At 44.2% G+C, this 20898-nt stretch overlaps 1 protein-coding gene across 1 annotated transcript in view; it reads left to right on the top strand.

The window, feature by feature from the left end:
* The first annotated feature begins 7673 nt into the window (after window positions 1–7673).
* Window positions 7674–20898, top strand: part of LOC124043684 (ephrin-A3-like) — a 105168-nt gene continuing 91943 nt past the window's right edge. The window contains exon 1 of the mRNA XM_046362523.1: window positions 7674–8418. Coding sequence (XP_046218479.1) covers window positions 8309–8418 — 110 coding nt within the window. The 5' untranslated portion in view covers window positions 7674–8308. The remainder of the gene's footprint in view (window positions 8419–20898) is intronic.

Genomic DNA, 20898 nt, shown 5'->3' with positions numbered 1-20898 from the left:
CCGAACATCGCTGGCTGTAATTGGTCCAACACCTAGGGACGGTTGACCTAACCAAATTCATGATTAAACTCGTGACCCTCCACTGTACTGTAGACCTGCCAGCCCACCCTGCGATGTTCCCAGGCATATGACGTGGTACGACCATGGGCCACGTGAAGGATTGGACTGTGCTTAATATTTCTCTGATAGCATGCAGACATCAGATTGAGGGGAATGGATTGATCTAGAGCAGGGTTTTAAAGGCCATAGATTCCACATGCTTTTGTGCTAGATATTCATGGCAACCTTACCTAACCACCAACATATAGATAATAACTTACTGGAAGTTGCACATCTTACATACTGACTATAACTTTATTATACCTTGCATATCAAACCTGATTATAAGCTCTGACAAGGTTGATGGACTAAGCTTTGATAGAGGTGACAGTGAACTGCTGCCCTTCAAGGCATGTCTTCTGTCACGCCTTTGTCATTGTATTTTGTGTTTTTGTTATATGTTTGGGTAGGCCAGGGTGTGACATGGGTTTATATGTTGTTTTTCGTATTGGGGTTTGTAGTATTTGGGATCAGGTGATTCTCGTTGTCTCTGATTGGGAACCGTATTTAGGCAGCCTTAGTTTCGCTTTGTATTTCGTGGGTGATTGTTCCTGTCTTTGTGTAGTGTTCACCAGATAGGCTGTAATAAGTTTCCCGTTCTGTTTGTTGTTTTGTATTTATGAGTTATTTCATGTTACGCTCTTCATTTATTAAAGTCATGAGTAACCAACACGCTGCATTTCGGTCCGACTCTCTTTCTTCAACAGATGAACGCCGTTACAGAATCACCCACCACTCACGGACCGAGCAGCGTGTAAACTGGCAGCAGCGAAAGGAGGACGTTATGGACGGTAGAGGCATGGAGTATACGACGTGGGAAGAAATCGACAGGTGGGCGGCCGACCCAGAGAGAGTGCAGGAGCCCGCCTGGGATTCGCTGCAGCAATGCGAAGAGGACTATAGGCGAACGGAATCAAAGAAAAAGACACGCCGGCTAAAACGGAGAGATGCTGGTATAAACAGGCAGCGACAGCTGGAGCAGCAAAAGGAGGATGAATTATTCAGAGAATGGACATGGGAAGACGTGTTGGATGGTAAAGGTTGTTACACTTGGGAGGAGATATTGGCTGGAAGAGATCGCCTCCCATGGGAACAGGTGGAGGCACTAAGGAGAGCAGAGGCAGCCGGAGATAGGAGCCGACGATACGAGGGAACACGGTTGGCAAGGAAACCCGAAAAGCAGCCCCAAAAAATTATTGGGGGGGGCTAGAAGGGAGTATGGTTATGCCAGGTAGGTGACCTGCGCAAACTCCCTGTGCTCACCGTTGGGCTAGAGAGACCGGGCAGGCACCGTGTTATGCTATGGAGCGCACGGTGTTTTCAGTGCGGGAGCATAGCCCGGTGCGGCACATACCAGCCCTTCCTATTGGCCGGGCTAGAGTGGGCATCGAGCCAGGTAAGCTTGGGTAGGCTCGGTGCTCAAGAGCTCCAGTGCGCCTGCACGGTCCGGTCTATCCAGAGCCACCTCCACACACCAGTCCTCCGGTAGCAGCTCCCCGCACCAGGCTTCCTGTGCGTTTCCTCGATCCAGTACCACCAGTTCCAGCACCACGCACCAGGCCTTCAGTGCGCCTCGCCTGTTCAGCACAGCCAGCGCTTTTCTCCTCACCTGCGCTGTTGGAGTCTCCCGCCTGTTTAGCGCAGCCAGAGCCTGTCTCCTCTCCTGCACTGCCGGAGTCTCCAGTCTGCCCAGCGCCACCAGTCTGCCCAACGCCGCCAGTGCTCCCAGTCTGCCCAGTGCCGTCAATGCTCCCAGTCTGCCCAGTGCCGCCAGTGCTCCCAGTCTGCCCAGCGCCGCCAGTGCTCCCAGTCTGCCCAGCGCCGCCAGTGCTCCCAGTCTGCCCAGCGCCGCCAGTGCTCCAAGTCTGCCCAGCACTGCCAGTCTGCCCAGAACTGCCAGTCTGCCCAGCGTCGCCAGTCTGCCCAGCGCCGCCAGTCAGCCAGGATCCACCAATCTGCCGGGATCCGCCAGAAGTGCCAGTCAGCAAGGATCTGCCAGTCTGCAGAGAGCTGTCAGCGTGCATGGAGCAGTCAGAGCTGTCAGTCTGCATGAAGCAGCCAGAGCTGTCAGTCTGCATGAAGCAGCCAGAGCTGTCAGTCTGCATGAAGCAGCCAGAGCTATCAGGCTGTAAGAAGCAGCCAGAGCTATCAGTCTGCATAGAGCAGCTAGATCCGCCAGTCAGCCATGATCTTCTAGATCTGCCAGACAACCAGTCTCTTCCAGATCTGCCAGACAACCAGTCTCTTCCAGATCTGCCAGACAACCAGTCTCTTCCAGATCTGCCAGACAACCAGTCTCTTCCAGATCTGCCAGATAACCAGTCTCTTCCAGATCTGAGCTTCCTCTCAGGACTGGGCTTCCCCTCAGTCCCGGCTGCCCCTCAGTCCCGGGCTGCTTCTGTCCCGAGATGCCCCTCTGTCCCGAGCTGCCCCTCTGTCCCGAGCTGCCCCTCTGTCCCGAGCTGCCCCTCAGTCACGAGCTGCCCCTCAGTCCAGTGGGGATCTGGGTGAGGACTATTAGGCCATGGTCGGCGGAGAGGGTGGATTATCCCAGGACGCGAAGGGGAGGAACAAGGACATTAATGGAGTGGGGTCCACGTCCCGAGCCGGAGCCGCCACCATGGACAGACGCCCACCCGGACCCTCCCTATGGTTTGAGGTGCGTCCGGGAGTCCGCACCATAGGGGGGGGGGGGGTCTGTCACGCCTTGGTCATTGTATTTTGTGTTTTTGTTATATGTTTGGGTAGGCCAGGGTGTGACATGGGTTTATATGTTGTTTTTCGTATTGGGGTTTGTAGTATTTGGGATCGCGGCTGTTTAGGGGTGTTGTATAGGCTTTGCTTCCTGAGGCGATTCTCAATCAGAGTCAGGTGATTCTCGTTGTCTCTGATTGGGAACCGTATTTAGGCAGCCTTAGTTTTGCTTTGTATTTCGTGGGTGATTGTTCCTGTCTTTGTGTAGTGTTCACCAGATAGGCTGTAATAAGTTTCACGTTCTGTTTGTTGTTTTGTATTTATGAGTTATTTCATGTTACGCTCTTCATTTATTAAAGTCATGAGTAACCAACACGCTGCATTTCGGTCCGACTCTCTTCCTTCAACAGACGAACGCCGTTACATCTTCTCAAATCGTGATTTAGTGGTTGGATCCAAAAACCTGCTGTGTCATATTCTTATATAATTTCTCTTACTAAAGCCCAATACGCTGTTTATTTTCCAAATGTAAGGCCATAATTCTGTCAGTGTCCTCCTTCCGAAAGCACACGGGGAAAGGTTTATGTCCATGCCAAGCACCCCAGTCTGATCGGGATTGCGACATTTCCTCTCCTACCGGAGGGCCTCAATGCACCTCACCCCCGTCGACGTCCAAAATGCTCCAATTCCTAAGGAGCAATATCTCCTCCTCACAGAGAAAACGGTCACATGCTCCATTATTTCAAACAGAACTTTTGACCTAACATTTACAGAGAGAGGAGGCGAAAAATAACCCTTGCGTGACACTTTGGAGTTCAGTCGGCATGTTGTTGTTTGAATGGATGCTACAGGAATATCCTTATTTTATTTTAGACATAGGATGTTAACAGGTTGTGAATGGATAACAAAAATATCTCCAATTATTAAGATACAATCTACATTTAGGTGACTATATTTCTATTCAGTCTCTATTCTTGTTTGGTGCTGATGTCACTACAACTCAGTGTCCAAGGGAGTAAACCAGGTTCCAGTCAGGCCCTAAGGCTTTGATCCTGAAGACTTAGACTAATATTGCCTTTGACTCTGATTCACTCTGCCAGTGAGTTCACTCTGCCAGCGTAGTTTTCTTCTCATAGATTCTCATTAGTATTGGGTGGTGAAACAAGAGAGGATGTAGAGTGCAACTCAGCCAATCCAAAATGTACTCTGCTGTACCATCAACACCTCAAGACAATGAGATGCACATCAAATGAAATGATGATGCTCACTATCAAACTATTACAGTACATTTACACACCACAGTTATCTATTGACGTAAACAGAGAATTTGAAAGAGTGAGAGAGAAATAAAGAGAGCGATGGAAGGAGGTGAAAAGGAAAGAGAAACATCTATGGATTCATTGAGCACCTTACTTAATTGCCTCCGTAATCGATTGTCGTCCTGTGGCTTGGGCGACGACCCAAATGGCAACCTTATGCTTTATAGTGCACTACTTTTGACCAGGACCCATTGGGCTCAGTAGTGCACTATAAAGGGAATAGGGTGCCATTTGGTATGCAACCTTGGTTAGTTGAGACTGCTGATTTGGGAGGAGCTGGATATTGACCCTGTTGTTGATTGTGCATTTCCTTTATACATAACCAATTCTCAGAGGCTTAATAAGAGAGAAGCACTATAAAAAGAAACGCACACTTGGCTCTACCAAATACTTGAGGTACGGTACAGTCAACTATCATCTCTTAAGTTGTTTTGCTTACCCTACAGTTTTCTCAAGTAGAAGTTATGGCTTCCAGGCTACAGCCTGCCATCATGCTTGTCAATATTTGTTCCTGTACCTGTCAAGTGTTGTTGTATATAGCTTATGTAAGCGTCATCACATTTTCAAGGTACTGCTCCATATTTTTTTGAACCTTTATTTAACTAGGCAAGTCGGTTAAGAACAAATTCTTATTTACGGCCTAGAAACAGTGGGTAACTGCCTTGTTCAGGAGAAGAATGACAGATTTTTACCTTGTCAGCTTGGGGATTCGATTGAGCAACCTTTCGGTTACTGGCCTAACCACTAGGCTACCTGCCGCCCTGTTATACATCCAACTAGCAATGAGATGTGTTATTATTTCTATTGATTTTTAGTCAATGGTAAGAGAGCACTAAGACTTTCCCCAATACCTTTGAACATCCCCCCTCTTATCTCCCTCCTTTCTCTTCCCTCCTTCTTTCTACTGTAATACTCCTTGCGTCACTAATGCTAATAAACACACTATACTTTCTGTCTTTTCATCAGACCCATGCTGCTCTCCCATTTCTTGTTTGTTCCTCTCCTCTCTTCAATATTTCATGCCATTGAAAGTGCATCTGTTCTGGCGTTTTCCCATTCCCTACCACCTCCTGACTGTTAAAACATGATTTGCTATCATTAGACATCCCGCTCCTTGACTCTTTCACCCCCCTTGCTTCTCAATCATCTCCATTGGGACCATCATGTTTCTTGATGATGACCCTCGCTGCAATGATTGCCCTCATTTATTTCATTTTTTCCCCCATGTTTGTATGCCACTGTTCCATTATTGTCACTACCTCAATTTTGCAAACACACACACGCATGCACACACACAAAAAAGTCAATCACTTATTGTTCATGTGTCTCGTGACTCTGTTATGATATCAGCATGCCCCCATTCCCCTTCTCCCTTCTTTTTCATTCACCATGATCCTTTACCAATCCCCAGCTCATTCCCTGAAGGTTCACCCTTCATCCACTCATTCACTTTCTCTCTCTCTCTTTTCACCATGTCCTGACAATACAGAACATTGTTCTTGATGGCTTGGCAGATGCCATTATCCCTGGCCGATATCTTCACAATCACATTAACCATTTGTACAGCTGGGTACTTGCTGGAGCAAATCAGGTTAAGCACCACGCTCACCTACCTACCTACATATTACCTCAACTAACCTGTACCCCCGCACATTTGACTCAGCACCGGTACCCCCTGTATATATTATTGTTATTTTATTGTGTTACATTTTTAAACTTTAGTTTATTTAGTAAATATTTTCTTAACTCCTATTTTCTTAAAACTGCATTATTGCTTAACGGTTTGTAAGTAAGAATTTCACAGTAAGGTCTACACATGTTGTATTTGGCGCATGTGATACATTTGATTTGATTTGAGCAGTAAGGTCCACCTGGAGTTCAGACCAGCCATTCTCCTAATTGCCAATAATCATAACAGCCACGCTATGGTGTTCTTTGTCTTTCTTTCTCCTCCTCCCTAAACTTTCTTTGACCAAATATTGTTGTTGTCTTATGAATAATGGTTGGTTACACTCATTAAATGTGTTTATTTTGGATCCCCCTCATACACAGAATTCTGTGAACACTTCATTCAAAGTGGGTTTTGGGTGTTTGAATTTAAAATATGAATATTATTTAGTGAGATAAGAAATGAAAGAAACAAAGAGAAAAAAATAGAGTGGTAAATAGAGATAGGACAAAATGGATGAGAAACAAAGTGCAACATTTAAAACATATATTTAAATATTTGTATATTAATTATGATAGTAAATGAATAATAAGCCAATGAGGATATAAGAATACGAAGAGATAGATTGATGATAACATATTATCTAAATAATCAATGTGTCCATACCGATACCATTCCTGAATTAATCATTATGCATACAGAGTAAACAAGGTAACAACTTACTCTAGTGTAAGGCTACAAATGTCTGCCTTACAGTGCCTAGCATCGTTGAAAGAACAACATGCTCGTGCACATCCGCAACACATCAAATTTAAACACATTTGATTATTGATGACATGAAGAAATCCACCAGAGACCATGCCTCCCTCTCCCATACTTTGTATGTACAAAGCCTACAATGAGAAGCTCACAGTCTCACACGCATACATAGGCCTACCCTTCCATGTATAGGGGCTACTGTAGGGTTCATGTTTCTCAAATGGGAATAGGTGAATATTAAATATATCCATTTCAATATTTTTGGATCGTCATTGACAGTATATACAATATGAGGTGTAGAATATACAAAAGAGAATGTTGGTGAAGAGATGCAGGGATTTGCCAAGGAGATGCAGTGAGGGGTGAAGGGATGACAAATGGTAGTAGCAAGTGATCTGGCATAGCAAGAACAGACAGAGGCAACAACAGAGAAGAGGGAGAGTTAGGGAAAAGTGTTAGTAGCCTACTCTCTCTTTCTCTTTCATCCCCCTTTCCCAGTCACCACGGCAACATGCCTGGAAGGCACTCAAGAGAGGTGTCATCACTGACAAAAACAACAGAGGGGGAGAGTGAGTGAAGGGAAGAGAGCAAAATAGACCGTGTGTGTGTGCTTGCGTGTGTGTGTTTGTGTGTTTGTGTGTCTGGGCATGAGAGAAGGGGTGTGAGTAGTAGAGAGTAGGGCTGACCTACTGTGCTTTTGGCATTTAGAATTTTCTGCAATTAAGTATCTTAAACTTGAACTTCAGTGAGAACTAATCACAAGATACAAATGATTTAGTAGGCTATACTCAAGGTCAGTTTACAGACACCCACATTAAGGGGACTAAATCAAGCCTCACATCACCAAAACCACTTTTATGAAAGTTACACCAAAGATATGATAAAATCTGTTTTAATAGGCCTACAGAATGTGCATATTTAATCAAACACAGTAATGACTAAAATAGTTAAATTAATAGTAATTACTTCACTGGCCAAAAGCATGGTTTTTACAATCCACCATTGATGAAATTGAACAGGTTAATAACATGCGCACGCGCATCAAACACACGCGCACACACAGTGGTGGTGGGGCGGGGCTGCTGGATGGACAGAGCGAGCGCATCGTGTCTATCAGAGGGCGGGAATGTAAAGTCAACGGGTGCGCAGCGTGTGGCTAGTCTGGAAGCCGCGGCAGGTAGAAACCTAAAAGCCGCAACGGACACAGACTGAGTTGAGACTCATTTCAAATGGCAATGTAGACAATTACATTGACAGTCGAAAAGAAAAAGGAAACCTACCAACAGGAGGATGATGTAAACACATTTTGACGAACTTTGATGATACCATTTCAACGCCAGCTGTGCTTGTCCAAGACGAAAGGTTGTCTTGATGTGAGGCTACATTGAGGTGATTTGCAACGTTTCATCAACACGGGACTTCAGTTGTCATTGCCAAATATTGCAGTCTACTTTGTCTTATCACGTCTCCTTCTGAACACTATTGTTTTCAGTCTGTGGAGAGGATTAGGGAACATAAAAGGAATACTCAAAGCACAGTGACTTCAAAGTGTGCAGCAGGCAAAGTAAGTAAACATAGGGTTGGGGAGAAACCGGGTTCGTAGTCGCAATGGAATTAGTGCTGAAGAAGTATTCGTCCGTTCCAAACGTCGCTGGAAACTTCAACTAGGTTGTGTTACCGCTGGGATGTTGACAACGACCTGCTGTTTGGGACGGAGGGACTGAGAGCGAAGAAGGTAGGCTAGAGAGAAACGAGGAACAGTGGGATTATGGCTCTCGCAACCGTTTCTCTCTGTCTAATAGCGCTCGCAGTTACACATTTGCACCTGACGCGTGCCAACGACCGACATGCAGTCTATTGGAACAGCTCAAATTTACAGTAAGTAAACTAGCCTAATACAGTAGGACAGAACTATCATCTTGGTTTTATTTGTTGCTGTGGACCTACTTTGACGACAGATGTCAGTATTAGGAATTGATCATCCTTAATTTCTAAAAACGTGAAACAAAAATAATCCAAGTTTAAATCATGAAGTGTGACTATTTTACAGGATTCATATGTGAACTGATAGGCCTATGTATAAATCATTCGGTCAATTGTGTGATAAATGCCCACTGTGCCTTTTTAAATTAAGCATGAAAAGTAGCCTTTATGTTTATGCCATAACTTTATTTTCCCCTTCCACAAATTGTAGGCTATTTCTACAGTGAATGACGGATTTTGCCCATTGCCAATAACACACACACACACACACACACACACACACACACACACACACACACACACACACACACACACACACACACACACACACACACACACACACACACACACACACACACACACACACACACACACACACACACACACACACACACACACACACACACACACAGCTGCCAATAACAGGCAGCTGTGTTATTGTAATGTTCCTTTCCACCATGTTAGCGGGTAGCCTGGTGTTCTATATGCATATTTAATATGGCCAACTCAGTTCTCGCTGTCCATCTCTTCCTCCACCATGACTCGTATCTCTCTCTCCCTCTCTCCATTTTACACACGATCCTACGCATTTGAGTGCAATCCATTCTGATATTGTCTGCAATCTTTTTCCCCCTTCCATCCTACTACAGTAGGTTACAATAATGTAGGTAAGCGTCTCCATACCTCTAACTCAATACCTCTGCAGCAGAGATGGATTGGGTATCTGGTGCCTTTGTCCTCTTATTATTTTACATTGAATCCATCATTCTCACATTGTTTTATCTTCTCCCCTCACCCCACCTCTTGCTCTCTCTCTCTCTCTCTTTTGCTCTCTCTTTCTTTTTCTCTCTATTTGTTTTCCTCCTCCTTTCGCCCATTTATATTCACCTCAGACACTGGCCTCTCCCCTGTATGGCCTCTCTTGATCTCATACTTGGTTATTTTCCTCCCTCTCTCTTATTTTTCTACTGTCTCTGATGGCCAGCCTGTCCCCATCAATTCCTTTTTTGTGTGCATCTCATTACCACCCCCCATCTGCTCCTGTTTCATCATTCACCTCCAAAACCCAGGTTGTACCCCAAATGGCACCCTATTCCCTTTATAGTGCACTACTTTTGACCAGGGCCCATAGGGCTCTGATAAAAAGTAGTACACTATATATAGGAAATAGGGTCTCATTTGGGACACATGCCCAGAATGAAAGGTACACAAAGATAATTACATAGGATAAAGTTGTTTGAGGCTTACAGACAGTTTTTTATAATCAAGGTATCTCAATCACACAACAAACAGTGCAAATGAACGCCTCATAAAAATTCCAACCAGCTCTGGTTGCGATAGCAATTAACTATGTCAGTGAGAATCTGAATAGAGGAGAGGTATATTATATGAGACTCATTAGCATTGCTAGTGCATGTTCAAAGTGCTGTGAGGATTTTACAGGTTTGTGAGCGTCACATTCTGTATTAGTATTATCTATCATTGTTCATTATTAATTTGGCGTGTGTTCTATCCAGAATGACGTGCACAGCGTGAGGAGTACACCCAGGCATTGTATGGTGTAATCATTCATCAAGTGTTGGCACATCAGCACTTTAATATAACATTTATATGAATATATTTTTATTTTAATATACTCCAATGAGTGTTTCAGTGTGGGATGTGTGTGTGTGTGTGTGTGTGTATGTATGCATGTGTGTGTTTGTTTGTAATATCTTCCCCTCTACACTGAGATAAGTATCTGTAGAATAATGCAAAAATTGACCCAGTTTGCAGGTAGCAGACAAATCCACAGAGGCTATGGCAGGAATACTGATAGGCCATCAAGCCTCATAGGCCGTAGGCTTTAGGCCACTCCAGCACTGCTTTAAAACAGACAACTAGTTTGAAAAGGAAAGACTGGGATACCGTAACAAAAGTTGGAGATACAAGAAGTGCCCTGATTGCAGCAGTCAGAGTTGCAGCACAGTTATCTACCTCCATATCCTTTAGAAAGAGTTGCTCCCAGCTTCCGCTCACAGCGGCATGCCTAAGCCAACTCGTTAAAAATGTCCCTGCTAATGGCTGATTGAAGCAGGAAAAAACACACACGCAGGCCATTAAATCATCTCGCATCTGAGGCCATCTGCCAATTAGAGAGGGGAGATGTGGAACATCTTGAGGAGCACATGTGAGTGGTGTTGGCCTTGCCAGTGACACAGTCTGAGTCCCAAATGGCATCCCATTCCCTATATAGTACACAAAAGTAGTGCACTATGTAGGGAAGAGGGTGCCATTTGGGACACATACACAAACTATAGCGTCTTAATTGGATGTTCAACATGATCAAAACAATAATGTGGCTTTCAATCATTCTCAATGTCGCTCCTAAGGATCATAACTTAGCAGGAGATCAGGGCATACAGGTCCTTTGCACAGGTGTGGGAGGGAATAGCAAGGAACCCATGGTGTAAAATCGGCCTACCATTGCCTCCTAGACAAGATGAAATGTGGAAACTCAGTGTGTTATTGCGCTATGTGCGTTCATTGTATGACATATTGTGAACCCGATTTGAGACCTGAAATTGAGTCTGTCAGGCCTCCAAACCAAAGAAAGAAAGAAAACACTGGCTGCTTGCATGCATCCCTCCCTGCCTGCCTGGTTGGCTCACCATATCCAGTGTTACAAAATAAATTATCACCTTGACAAATAGCTTCCCTGAGAGTAAGAGGCGTGGGGGCTCCTCATGATCAATGTGGGGCGGAGCTGCTGTCTTACTCAACCGCCCCACTGAAGATGTGTGGGTGGAGGACCAGCAACTCAGAGGTGGTGGCACTGTGTGGTGGCGGAGGAGAGGGGAGCCCCAACACACTTTGGGTAGAGAGGTTTCTGATCTTCTCAGTGAGATTATTTATAGGGAAGATGAATGATAGATAAACACACAGAGGGAGACAAATAGAGATGGAGAAGACGAAAAATGTGGAGAACGGTATTGAAAGAAAGGAGTCGGGAGTAGTGATGGAGAGCTGGTAGAGTAATGAAAAGTGTGCCAAGAAGGTAGAGTGAGGCAGAGGATATTTTGAGAATGATTAAGAGAGCCCAAAGACAGTAAGGCAATGAGCTTTTGTGGAAATGAAAGTTATTTGGCGAATGTGCTGCGGCTGCTGTTTCTGGAAAGATTATACTTATGGGAGGTGACCCGTGCTAATGTGGACACGCAGGGTTATTCATGTGGACCAGTGCTCGGAAACAATAGCAGAGGTCTGGCCCTATGCATACTGTGCAGCGCAATGCGTGAGACACAAGTGGATTTTCTAGCTGATTACATGCAAGGCTGTCTGTCTGGCTTGCTCACTGAACAGTCTCGCCAATTTTGCATACAAATGTATCTTACTCAGTGACATTCAATTTGTTCTTTTCAACATTCGTCATACCACCGTGACACGCAACCGTCTCAAACTACATTATATATTTCTTTCTTTCCTGCCTTGTAGTTGATGGCTATAGTGCTGAATGGGAATCTGTGAGCAACACTGATTCCAAAGAGAATGAAAAAGAGAATGGTGCTGGAGAGAATAGCAGCTGTTTTATGGGCTCCTGATCAATTGTGCTATTTTGTGTATTTTTTTGCGTTGATCGTAACTTTTTTTTAACATAATGTTTCCGCCATTGTTTCCTATGACCAAAAAGAGCTTCTGGACATCAGAACAGCTATAACTAACCTTAATTTGGATGAGGACTTCTACTTCAATGAGTCAGAGATGAAAGACATCACATGCGCTGCTGTTACTGTTTATTGTATATCCTGTTGCCTAGTCACCTCGTACCCCTGCACATCGCACAAAGCAGCATGCCTTGCCCTTAACTGCACACACAGAACTAACATCAACTACATGCATGATAATCTTTCATGGCTGAGGGTTTAGGAGAAATGTTCTACTTTTCTTCTAGTCTTTTCAAGAAACATTTGTGTGTTGAAAATGCCAAACCACTTGTATATTTGCATACACTTCAAACAGATATGCATAACCCACCAGACACGCCACTATGGGTTTCTTCACAGTACCCAAACCAAAAACATATTTAATGCGGCGCTCAGTTATATATAGAGCCATGTCATCGTGGAATGCTCTACCACCAGAGGTTACTCAGGCAAAAAGCAAGTTTAGCTTTAAAAAACATCTTTCTAAAGAACTGAATACGAATGTATATATGAATAGTTTGTAAATAGTATTTTTGTTGTCTCTTGGTGTCTTTACTATATATACAGTCGGGGCCAAAAGTTTTGAGAATGACACAAATATGAATTTCCACAAAGTTTGCTGCTTCAGTGTCTTTAGATATTTTTGTCAGATGTTACTATGGAATACTGAAGTATAATTACAAGCATTTCATAAGTGTCAAAGGCGTTTATTGACAATTACATGAAGTTGATTCAAAGAGTTAATATTTGCAGTGTTGACCCTTCTTTTTCAAGACCTCTGCAATCAGCGCCGGCATGCTGTCAATTAACTTCTGGGCCACATCCTGACTGATGGCAGCCAATTCTTGCATAATAAATGCTTGGAGTTTGTCAGAATTTGTGGGTTTTTGTTTGTCCACCCGCCTCTTGATGATTGACCACATGTTCTCAATGGGAATAAGGTCTGGGGAGTTTCCTGGCCATGGACCCACAATATCGATGTTTTGTTCCCCGAGCAACTTAGTTATCACTTTTGCCTTATGGCAAGGTGCTCCAATCATGCTGGAAAAGGCATTGTTTGTCACCTGTTCCTGGATGGTTGGGAGAAGTTGCTCTCGGGGGAGAAGTTGCTCTCGGCGGATGTGTTGGTACCATTCTTTATTCATGGCTGTGTTCTTAGGCAAAATTGTAAGTGAGCCCATTCCCTTGGCTGAAAAGCAACCCCACACATGAATGGTCTCAGGATGCTTTACTGTTGGCATGACACAGGACTGATGGTAGGGCTCACCTTGTCTTCTCCGGACAAGCTATTTTCCGGATGCCCCAAACAATCGGAAAGGGGATTCATCAGAGAAAATGACTTTACCCCAGTCCTCAGCAGTCCAATCCCTATACCTCTTGCAGAATATCAGTCTGTCCCTGATGTTTTTCCTGGAGAGAAGTGGCTTCTTTGCTGCCCTTCTTGACACCAGGCCATCCTCCAAAAGGCTTTGCCTCACAGATGCACTCACACCTGCCTGCTGCCATTCCTGAGCAAGCTCTGTACAGGTGGTGCCCCAATCCCGCAGCTGAATCAACTTTAGGAGACGGTCCTGGCGCTTGCTGGACTTTATTGGGCGCCCTGAAGCCTTCACAACAATTTAACCGCTTTCCTTGAAGTTCTTGATGATCCGATAAATGGTTGACTTAGGTGCAATCTTACTGGCAGCAATATCCTTGCCTGTCAAGCCCTTCTTGTGCAATGATGACGGCACATGCTTCCTTGCAGGTAGCCATGGTTGACAGGGATAGAACAATGATTCCAAGCACCACCCTCCTTTTGAAGCTTCCAGTTTGTTATTCGAACTCAATCAGCATGACAGAGTGATCTCCAGCCTTGTCCTCATCAACACTCACACTTGTCTTATTAACGAGAGAATCACTGACATGATGTCAGCTGGTCCTTTTGTGGCAGGGCTGAAATGCAGAGGAAATGTTTTTGGGGGATTCAGTTCATTTGCATGGCAAAGAGGGACTTTGCAATTAATTGCAATTCATCTGATCACCCTTCATAACATTCTGGAGCAAATTGCCATCATACAAACTGAGGCAGCAGACTTTGTGAAAATTAATATTTGTCATTCTTGTCATTCTTTTGGCCAACACTGTACAGTTGAAATCGGAAGTTTACATACACTTAGGTTTGAGTCATTAAAACTTGTTTTTCAACCACTCCACAAATGTCTTGTTAACAAACTATAGTTTTGGCAAGTAGGTTAGGACATCTACTTTGTGCATGACCCAAGTAATTTTTCCAACAATTGTTTACAGACAGATTATTTCACTTATAATTCACTATCACAATTCCAGTGGGTCAGAAGTTTACATACACTATGTTGACTGTGCATTTAAACAGCTTGGAAAATTCCAGAAAATTATGTCATGGCTTTAGAAGCTTCTCATAGGCTAATTGACATGATTTGAGTCAATTGGAAGTGTATTTCAAGGCCTACCTTCAAACTCAGTGCCGCTTTGCCTGACATCATGGGAAAATCAGAAGAAATCAACCAAGACTTCAGAAAAATCTGGTTCATCCTTGGGAGCAATTTCCAAATGCCTGAAAGTACCATGTTCATCTGTACAAACAATAGCACGCAAGTATAAACACCGTGGGATGACGCAGCCGTCATACGGCTCAGGAAGGAGACGCGTTCTGTCTCCTAGAGATGAATATACACTGCTCAAGAAAATAAAGGGAACACGTAAACAACACAATGTAACTCCAAGTCAATCACACTTCTGTGAAATCAAACTGTCCACTTAGGAAGCAACACTGATTGACAATACATTTCACATACTGTTGTGAAAATGGAATAGACAACAGGTGGACACCCCCAATAAAGGAGTGGTTCTGCAGGTGGTGACCACAGACCACTTCTCAGTTCCTATGCTTCCTGGCTGATGTTTTGGTCACTTTTGAATGCTGGCGGTGCTTTCACTCTAGTGGTAGCATGAGACGGAGTCTACAACCCACACAAATGGCTCAGGTAGTGCAGCTCATCCAGGATGGCACATCAATGCGAGCTATGGCAAGAAGGTTTGCTGTGTCTGTCAGCGTAGTGTCCAGAGCATGGAGGCGCTACCAGGAGGCAGGCCAGTACATCAGGAGATGTGCAGGAGGCCGCAGGAGGGCAACAACCCAGCAGCAGGACCACTACCTCCACCTTTGTGCAAGGAGGAGCAGGAGGAGCACTGCCAGAGCCCTGCAAAATGACCTCCAGCAGGCCACAAATGTGCATGTGTCTGCTCAAACGGTCAGAAACAAACTCCATGAGGGTGGTATGAGGGCCCGACGTCCACAGGTGGGGGTTGTGCCTACAGCCCAACACCGTGCAGAATGTTTGGCATTTGCCAGAGAACATCAAGATTGGCAAATTCGCCACTGGTGCCCTGTGCTCTTCACAGATGAAAGCAGGTTCAAACTGAGCACGTGACAGATGTGACAGAGTCTGGAGACGCTGTGGAGAACGTTCTGCTGCCTGCAACATCCTCCAGCATGACCGGTTTGGCGGTGGGTCAGTCATTGTGTGGGGTGGCATTTCTTTGGGGGGCCGCACAGCCCTCCATGTGCTCACCAGAGGTAGCCTAACTGCTATTAGGTACCGAGATGAGATCCTCAGACCCCCTGTGAGACCATATGCTGGTGCGGTTGGCCCTGGGTACCTCCTAATGCAAGACAATGCTAGACCTCATGTGGCTGGAGTGTGTCAGCAGTTCCTGCAAGAGGAAGGCATTGATGCTATGGACTGGCCCGCCCGTTCCCCAGACCTGAATCTAATTGAGCACATCTGGGACATCATGTCTCGCTCCATCCACCAACGCCACGTTGCACCACAGACTGTCCAGGAGTTGGCGGATGCTTTAGTCCAGGTCTGGGAGGAGATCCCTCAGGAGACCATCCGCCACCTCATCAGGAACATGCCCAGGCGTTGTAGGGAGGTCATACAGGCACATGGAGGCCACACACACTACTGAGCCTCATTTTGACTTGTTTTAAGGACATTACATCAAAGTTGGATCAGCCTGTAGTGTGGTTTTCCACTTTAATTTTGAGTGTCACAAATCCAGACCTCCATGGGTTGATACATTTGATTTCCATTGATAATTTGTCTGTGATTTTGTTTTCAGCACATTCAACTATGTAAAGAAAAAAGTATTTAATAAGAATATTTCATTCATTCAGATCTAGGATGTGTTATTTTAGTGTTCCCTTTATTTTTTTTGAGCAGTGTATATACTTGTGTATTGTTAAGTCACCCGTTTGGCGAAGTAGGCTATGATTCAATGATAAATGAACATGCACCACATCGATTATATGCAACGCAGGACAAGCTAGATAAACTAGTAATATCATCAACCATGTGTAGTTAACTAGTGATTATGTTAAGATTGATTGTTTTTTATAAGATACGGTTAATGCTAGCTAGCACCTTGGCTTCTTGCTGCACTCGCATAACAGGTAGTCAGCCTGCCACGCAGTCTCCTCGTGGAGTGGAATGTAATCGCCCATGATCAGTGTCCAAAAATGCAGATTACTGATTGTTATGAAAACTTGAAATCGTCCCTAATTAATCGGCCACTCCGATTAATCGGTCAACCTCTAGTTCGGACTAGACCCCTTAGTTCCAGTGAAGGGAAATGTTAACGATACAGCATACAATGACATTCTCGACGATTCTGTGCTTTCAACTTTGTGACAACAGTTTGTTGAAGGCCCTTTCCTGTTTCAGCATGACAATGCCCCCGCGCAGAAAGCAAGGTCCATAGAGAAATTGTTTGTGAGATCAGTGTGGAAGAACTTGACTGGCCTGCACAGATCCCTGACTTCAACCCCATCAAACACCTTTGGGATGAATTGGAACATCGACTGCGAGCCAGGCCTAATCACCCAACATTAGTGCCTGACTTCACTAATGCTCTTGTGGCCGAATGGAAGCAAGTCCCTGCAGCAATGTTCCAACATCAAGTGGAAAGCCTTCCCAGAAGAGTGGTAGCTGTTATAGCAGCAAAGGGGGGACCAACTCCATATTAATGCCCATGATTTTGGAATGAGATGTTCGACGAGCAGGTGTCCACATACTTTTGATCATTTAGTGTTTTTCCAGTTACTGTATTATACAATAAAGGGACTTCTTGAGACATGATCCAGCTATAGATTGATGAGAAGATTGGTCACGTCGTAGAATATAGAGATATAGAGAAGAGGCGTATCTCTTGTATGGAAAGCTCTTTCTAAGAAGTTCATAAGATATGTGTGTTTCAAATGGCACCCTATTCCCTATATATTGTAGTGCACTATATAGGGAATAGGGTGCCATTTGAAACACATGGAATTCTCACCATAAAAATTCCACTCAATACTGAGGGAGAGAGCTCTTGAGTAACATCATGCCATTTGGGACACAACAACTGTGTATTTTCTCTCTGTTCATATCAAGAGCCCTACTGGGGAAGTGTCATGGGACTAGTCTGAGAGTTAGGGCATGCATTCTTCAGATGAACACAGAGAGAACACACATGGCCCCTTCACGTGCCATCAAAAGTTATTAGTATTCCAGGCACTCCAAGGTTATAGAGGCTGCACTTAGCTGGCTCTGTAAACCCACAGGAGATAGCCCTGATCCAGACAGGTAGAACCAATTTCAGATTCAATGATTTGAATGCAAATACTCCTACAGAGGAGGCCTTCCAACTCTCAGCCTGAGCCGCCTCCTCTAAGTTCTACTACAGTGTATGGTATATTAAGCTAGTAGTGGAATGAGCAAGGACATACTAGAAATTGGCACAGGCATTTCTAACACATTTACTGGAAATGTCCTGTATTTACCAAATCATGAGAGCAAACCACCACACAAGTCAGAGTTATCATAAAGTCCATCTTTAATTATTATGAGCTCCATCACAACCCTGTGACTCTCAGATCAATTCAGTGTCTATAAATGAATTCCCTGAGAGTGCTTACACATTGCAACTGAGATCCTTTATAGCAAAGACACACATAGCCAGACAGCATTGGCTATAAATTATTGTTCAGCTTTGTCTCCTAAACTATGTTCTTATCTCGCTCTTGGTACCACTCAGGACCAGCACCATTACCTCACCCAATAGCATATATCAAATACACCCCCTCCTGGACAAGATCACAGAGAGACAGTGACTGGCACACAGATATTGTGGAGCCAAGAGATAATTGGTTCCCCCTCAATCATCCCTTCACATGGTTTAAAAGATATGTTTACATATTAAGACAAGCTTGACCTCTCCCCTTTCTGTGGCCCAAGTAACTGAACCCTGACAGAGAACAGATAACTGCAAACGGCCAACAGTATTATCCAAAAGAAGACATTCTAATGACAAATATCTCACATAAGCATGCAATAAAATGAATAAAACATTTTATTTCTAAATGTTAATTCTGATTCTGCTACGACACACACCAGCCCATTATTTTCCAAGGCCCCCCCATTAATAGCCAACTAATCATACTTCTGCACAAACCCCCCAATTTAGACAGGCCCAAATAAGCTTAAGATGGACCAGCCCTTCTGGCATTTGGCAGTACTGCTCTATGGCCAGTTCGTCTCTGGAGTGTGTTATGTTACCAGTGTTGTTAGGTTGCTGCCAGGAAATTGCATTGCTCTTGTGAAGCAAATTGTTCCCCATGTAGAAAAATATCAATGCCATTGATAAATGGATGGTCACTGGCCATAGTATCTTGTCATGGATTTGCTACAGGGCCTGGAAAATACGTTATCGTTTGTCGATAAGAAAACCTCTCTGGTGTGAAGATTGGGTCTGTAGTTTTTGTTAGCCAGTACCTCTTTAATAGATAACTATACTTGAACATTTTTGGTGGGAAAAATCACTTACTCACAAGGCTGTGCTTTGTCATATGTGGCTCAGTGTTTTTTTATACATTGGATAAAAGTAGAGACTCACACTATGATATATCATTTTGTAGCGGAACAATGGGAAAGTAATTCTGCTTTGAAAGTTGACAAACTTGTTAGCTAACTTTTGAGAAAATGACCTTTGAATGTTTTGGTATCTAGTGAAGAGCTCTTCTATGTCTACACCCTTTCAGCATCGTTCACACCCTCTGAAAGCTTTAGCCCCACCCATCTTGTTTCTCCCTCGGAGCGTTCAGAGCGCACACTTGACGCTCTGGCCAATGATTTGTTTACCTATGGTTAACATGAAAACAGCCTAACCAGCTCTGCTGGCAACAATTTCATTACGCTTCTTTGCAGACATTTACTAACATTTAACATTTACATTTAACGTGCTTTTACACCTGCATTGTTTGCTGTTTGGGGTTTTAGGCTGGGTTTCTGTACAGCACTTTGAGATATCAGCTGATGTACGAAGGGCTATATAAATAAATTTGATTTGATTTGATTTGAAGTCATTTAGCAGACGCTCTTATCCAGAGCGACTTACAAATTGGTGCATTCACCTTACTAACACCGACCATATTCAACACGTGATGTACACTTTTTAGCTTAAGACATGTTGCTAGCTTGTCACGTTCGTTGAATGGAGGAGACCAAGGCGCAGCGTGATGTGAATACATGTTACTTTTAATGAAGACGGACACTAAACAAACTATACAAAACAACAAAACGAACGTGAAGCTATTGTATAAATGTGCAGACACAGGCAACTAACACATAGACAATAACCCACAAAATACCCAAGGAATTACAGTGGGGCAAAAAAGTATTTAGTCAGCCACCAATTGTGTAATTTTCATCATAGGTACACTACAACTATGACAGACAAAATGAGAAAAGAAAATCCAGAAAATCACATTGTACGATTTTTTATTAATTTATTTGCAAATTATGGTGGAAACCATAGACATACATAACACCTAGGCTAGTAAACACCCATAGACATACAAAACCCCTACACAGGAACAAAAACATGTACGTCACCCATGTCATACCCTGACCTAGCCAAAATAATAAAGAAAACAAAGAATACTAAGGTCAGGGCGTGACATAGCTAGGTAAACAATGAACCTAGCTAGGTAAACAACATGTAAAATCACACATGTAACGTTAGCTAACGAGCCAGCCAGCTAACGTTAGCTAGTTTATTATTTTTTACCCCTTTTTCTCCCCAATGGTATCCAATTGGTAGTTACAGTCTTGTCCCATCGCTGCAACTCTCGTACGGACTCGGGAAAGGCAAAGGTCGAGTACCATGCATCCTCCGAAACATATCCCAGCCAAGCCGCACTGCTTCTTAACATACTGTTTGCTAAATCTGGAAGCCAGCCTCACCAAATTTTTCAAAGGAAACATCGTACACCTGGCAACTGTGTCAGCATGCATGCGCCCGGCCCACCACAGGAGTTGCTAGTGCGCTTTGGGACAAGAACATCACTGCTGGCCAAACCCTCCCCTAACCCGGATGATGCTGGGCCAATTGTGCGCCGCCCCATGGGTCGCGGCCGGCTGCAACAGAGCCTGGACTTGAACCAGGATCTCTAGTCGCACAGCTAGCACTGCGATGCAGTGCCTTAGACCAGGCTAACGTTAGCTAGTTAAACAACAATGAACATAGTGCCAAATCATGTTGTTACTACAATGCATGAATATGCTGGGAGCTACCCATCCAGGTTCAATGTTAGCTAGGTAACATTAGGCTCTAACTAGTCAAGCAAACA

The sequence above is a fragment of the Oncorhynchus gorbuscha genome, linkage group LG09, assembly GCF_021184085.1.
Source record: "Oncorhynchus gorbuscha isolate QuinsamMale2020 ecotype Even-year linkage group LG09, OgorEven_v1.0, whole genome shotgun sequence".
In the NCBI taxonomy this organism is placed as follows: Eukaryota; Metazoa; Chordata; class Actinopteri; order Salmoniformes; family Salmonidae; genus Oncorhynchus; species Oncorhynchus gorbuscha.
This window is presented reverse-complemented; position numbering and strand designations above follow the sequence as displayed.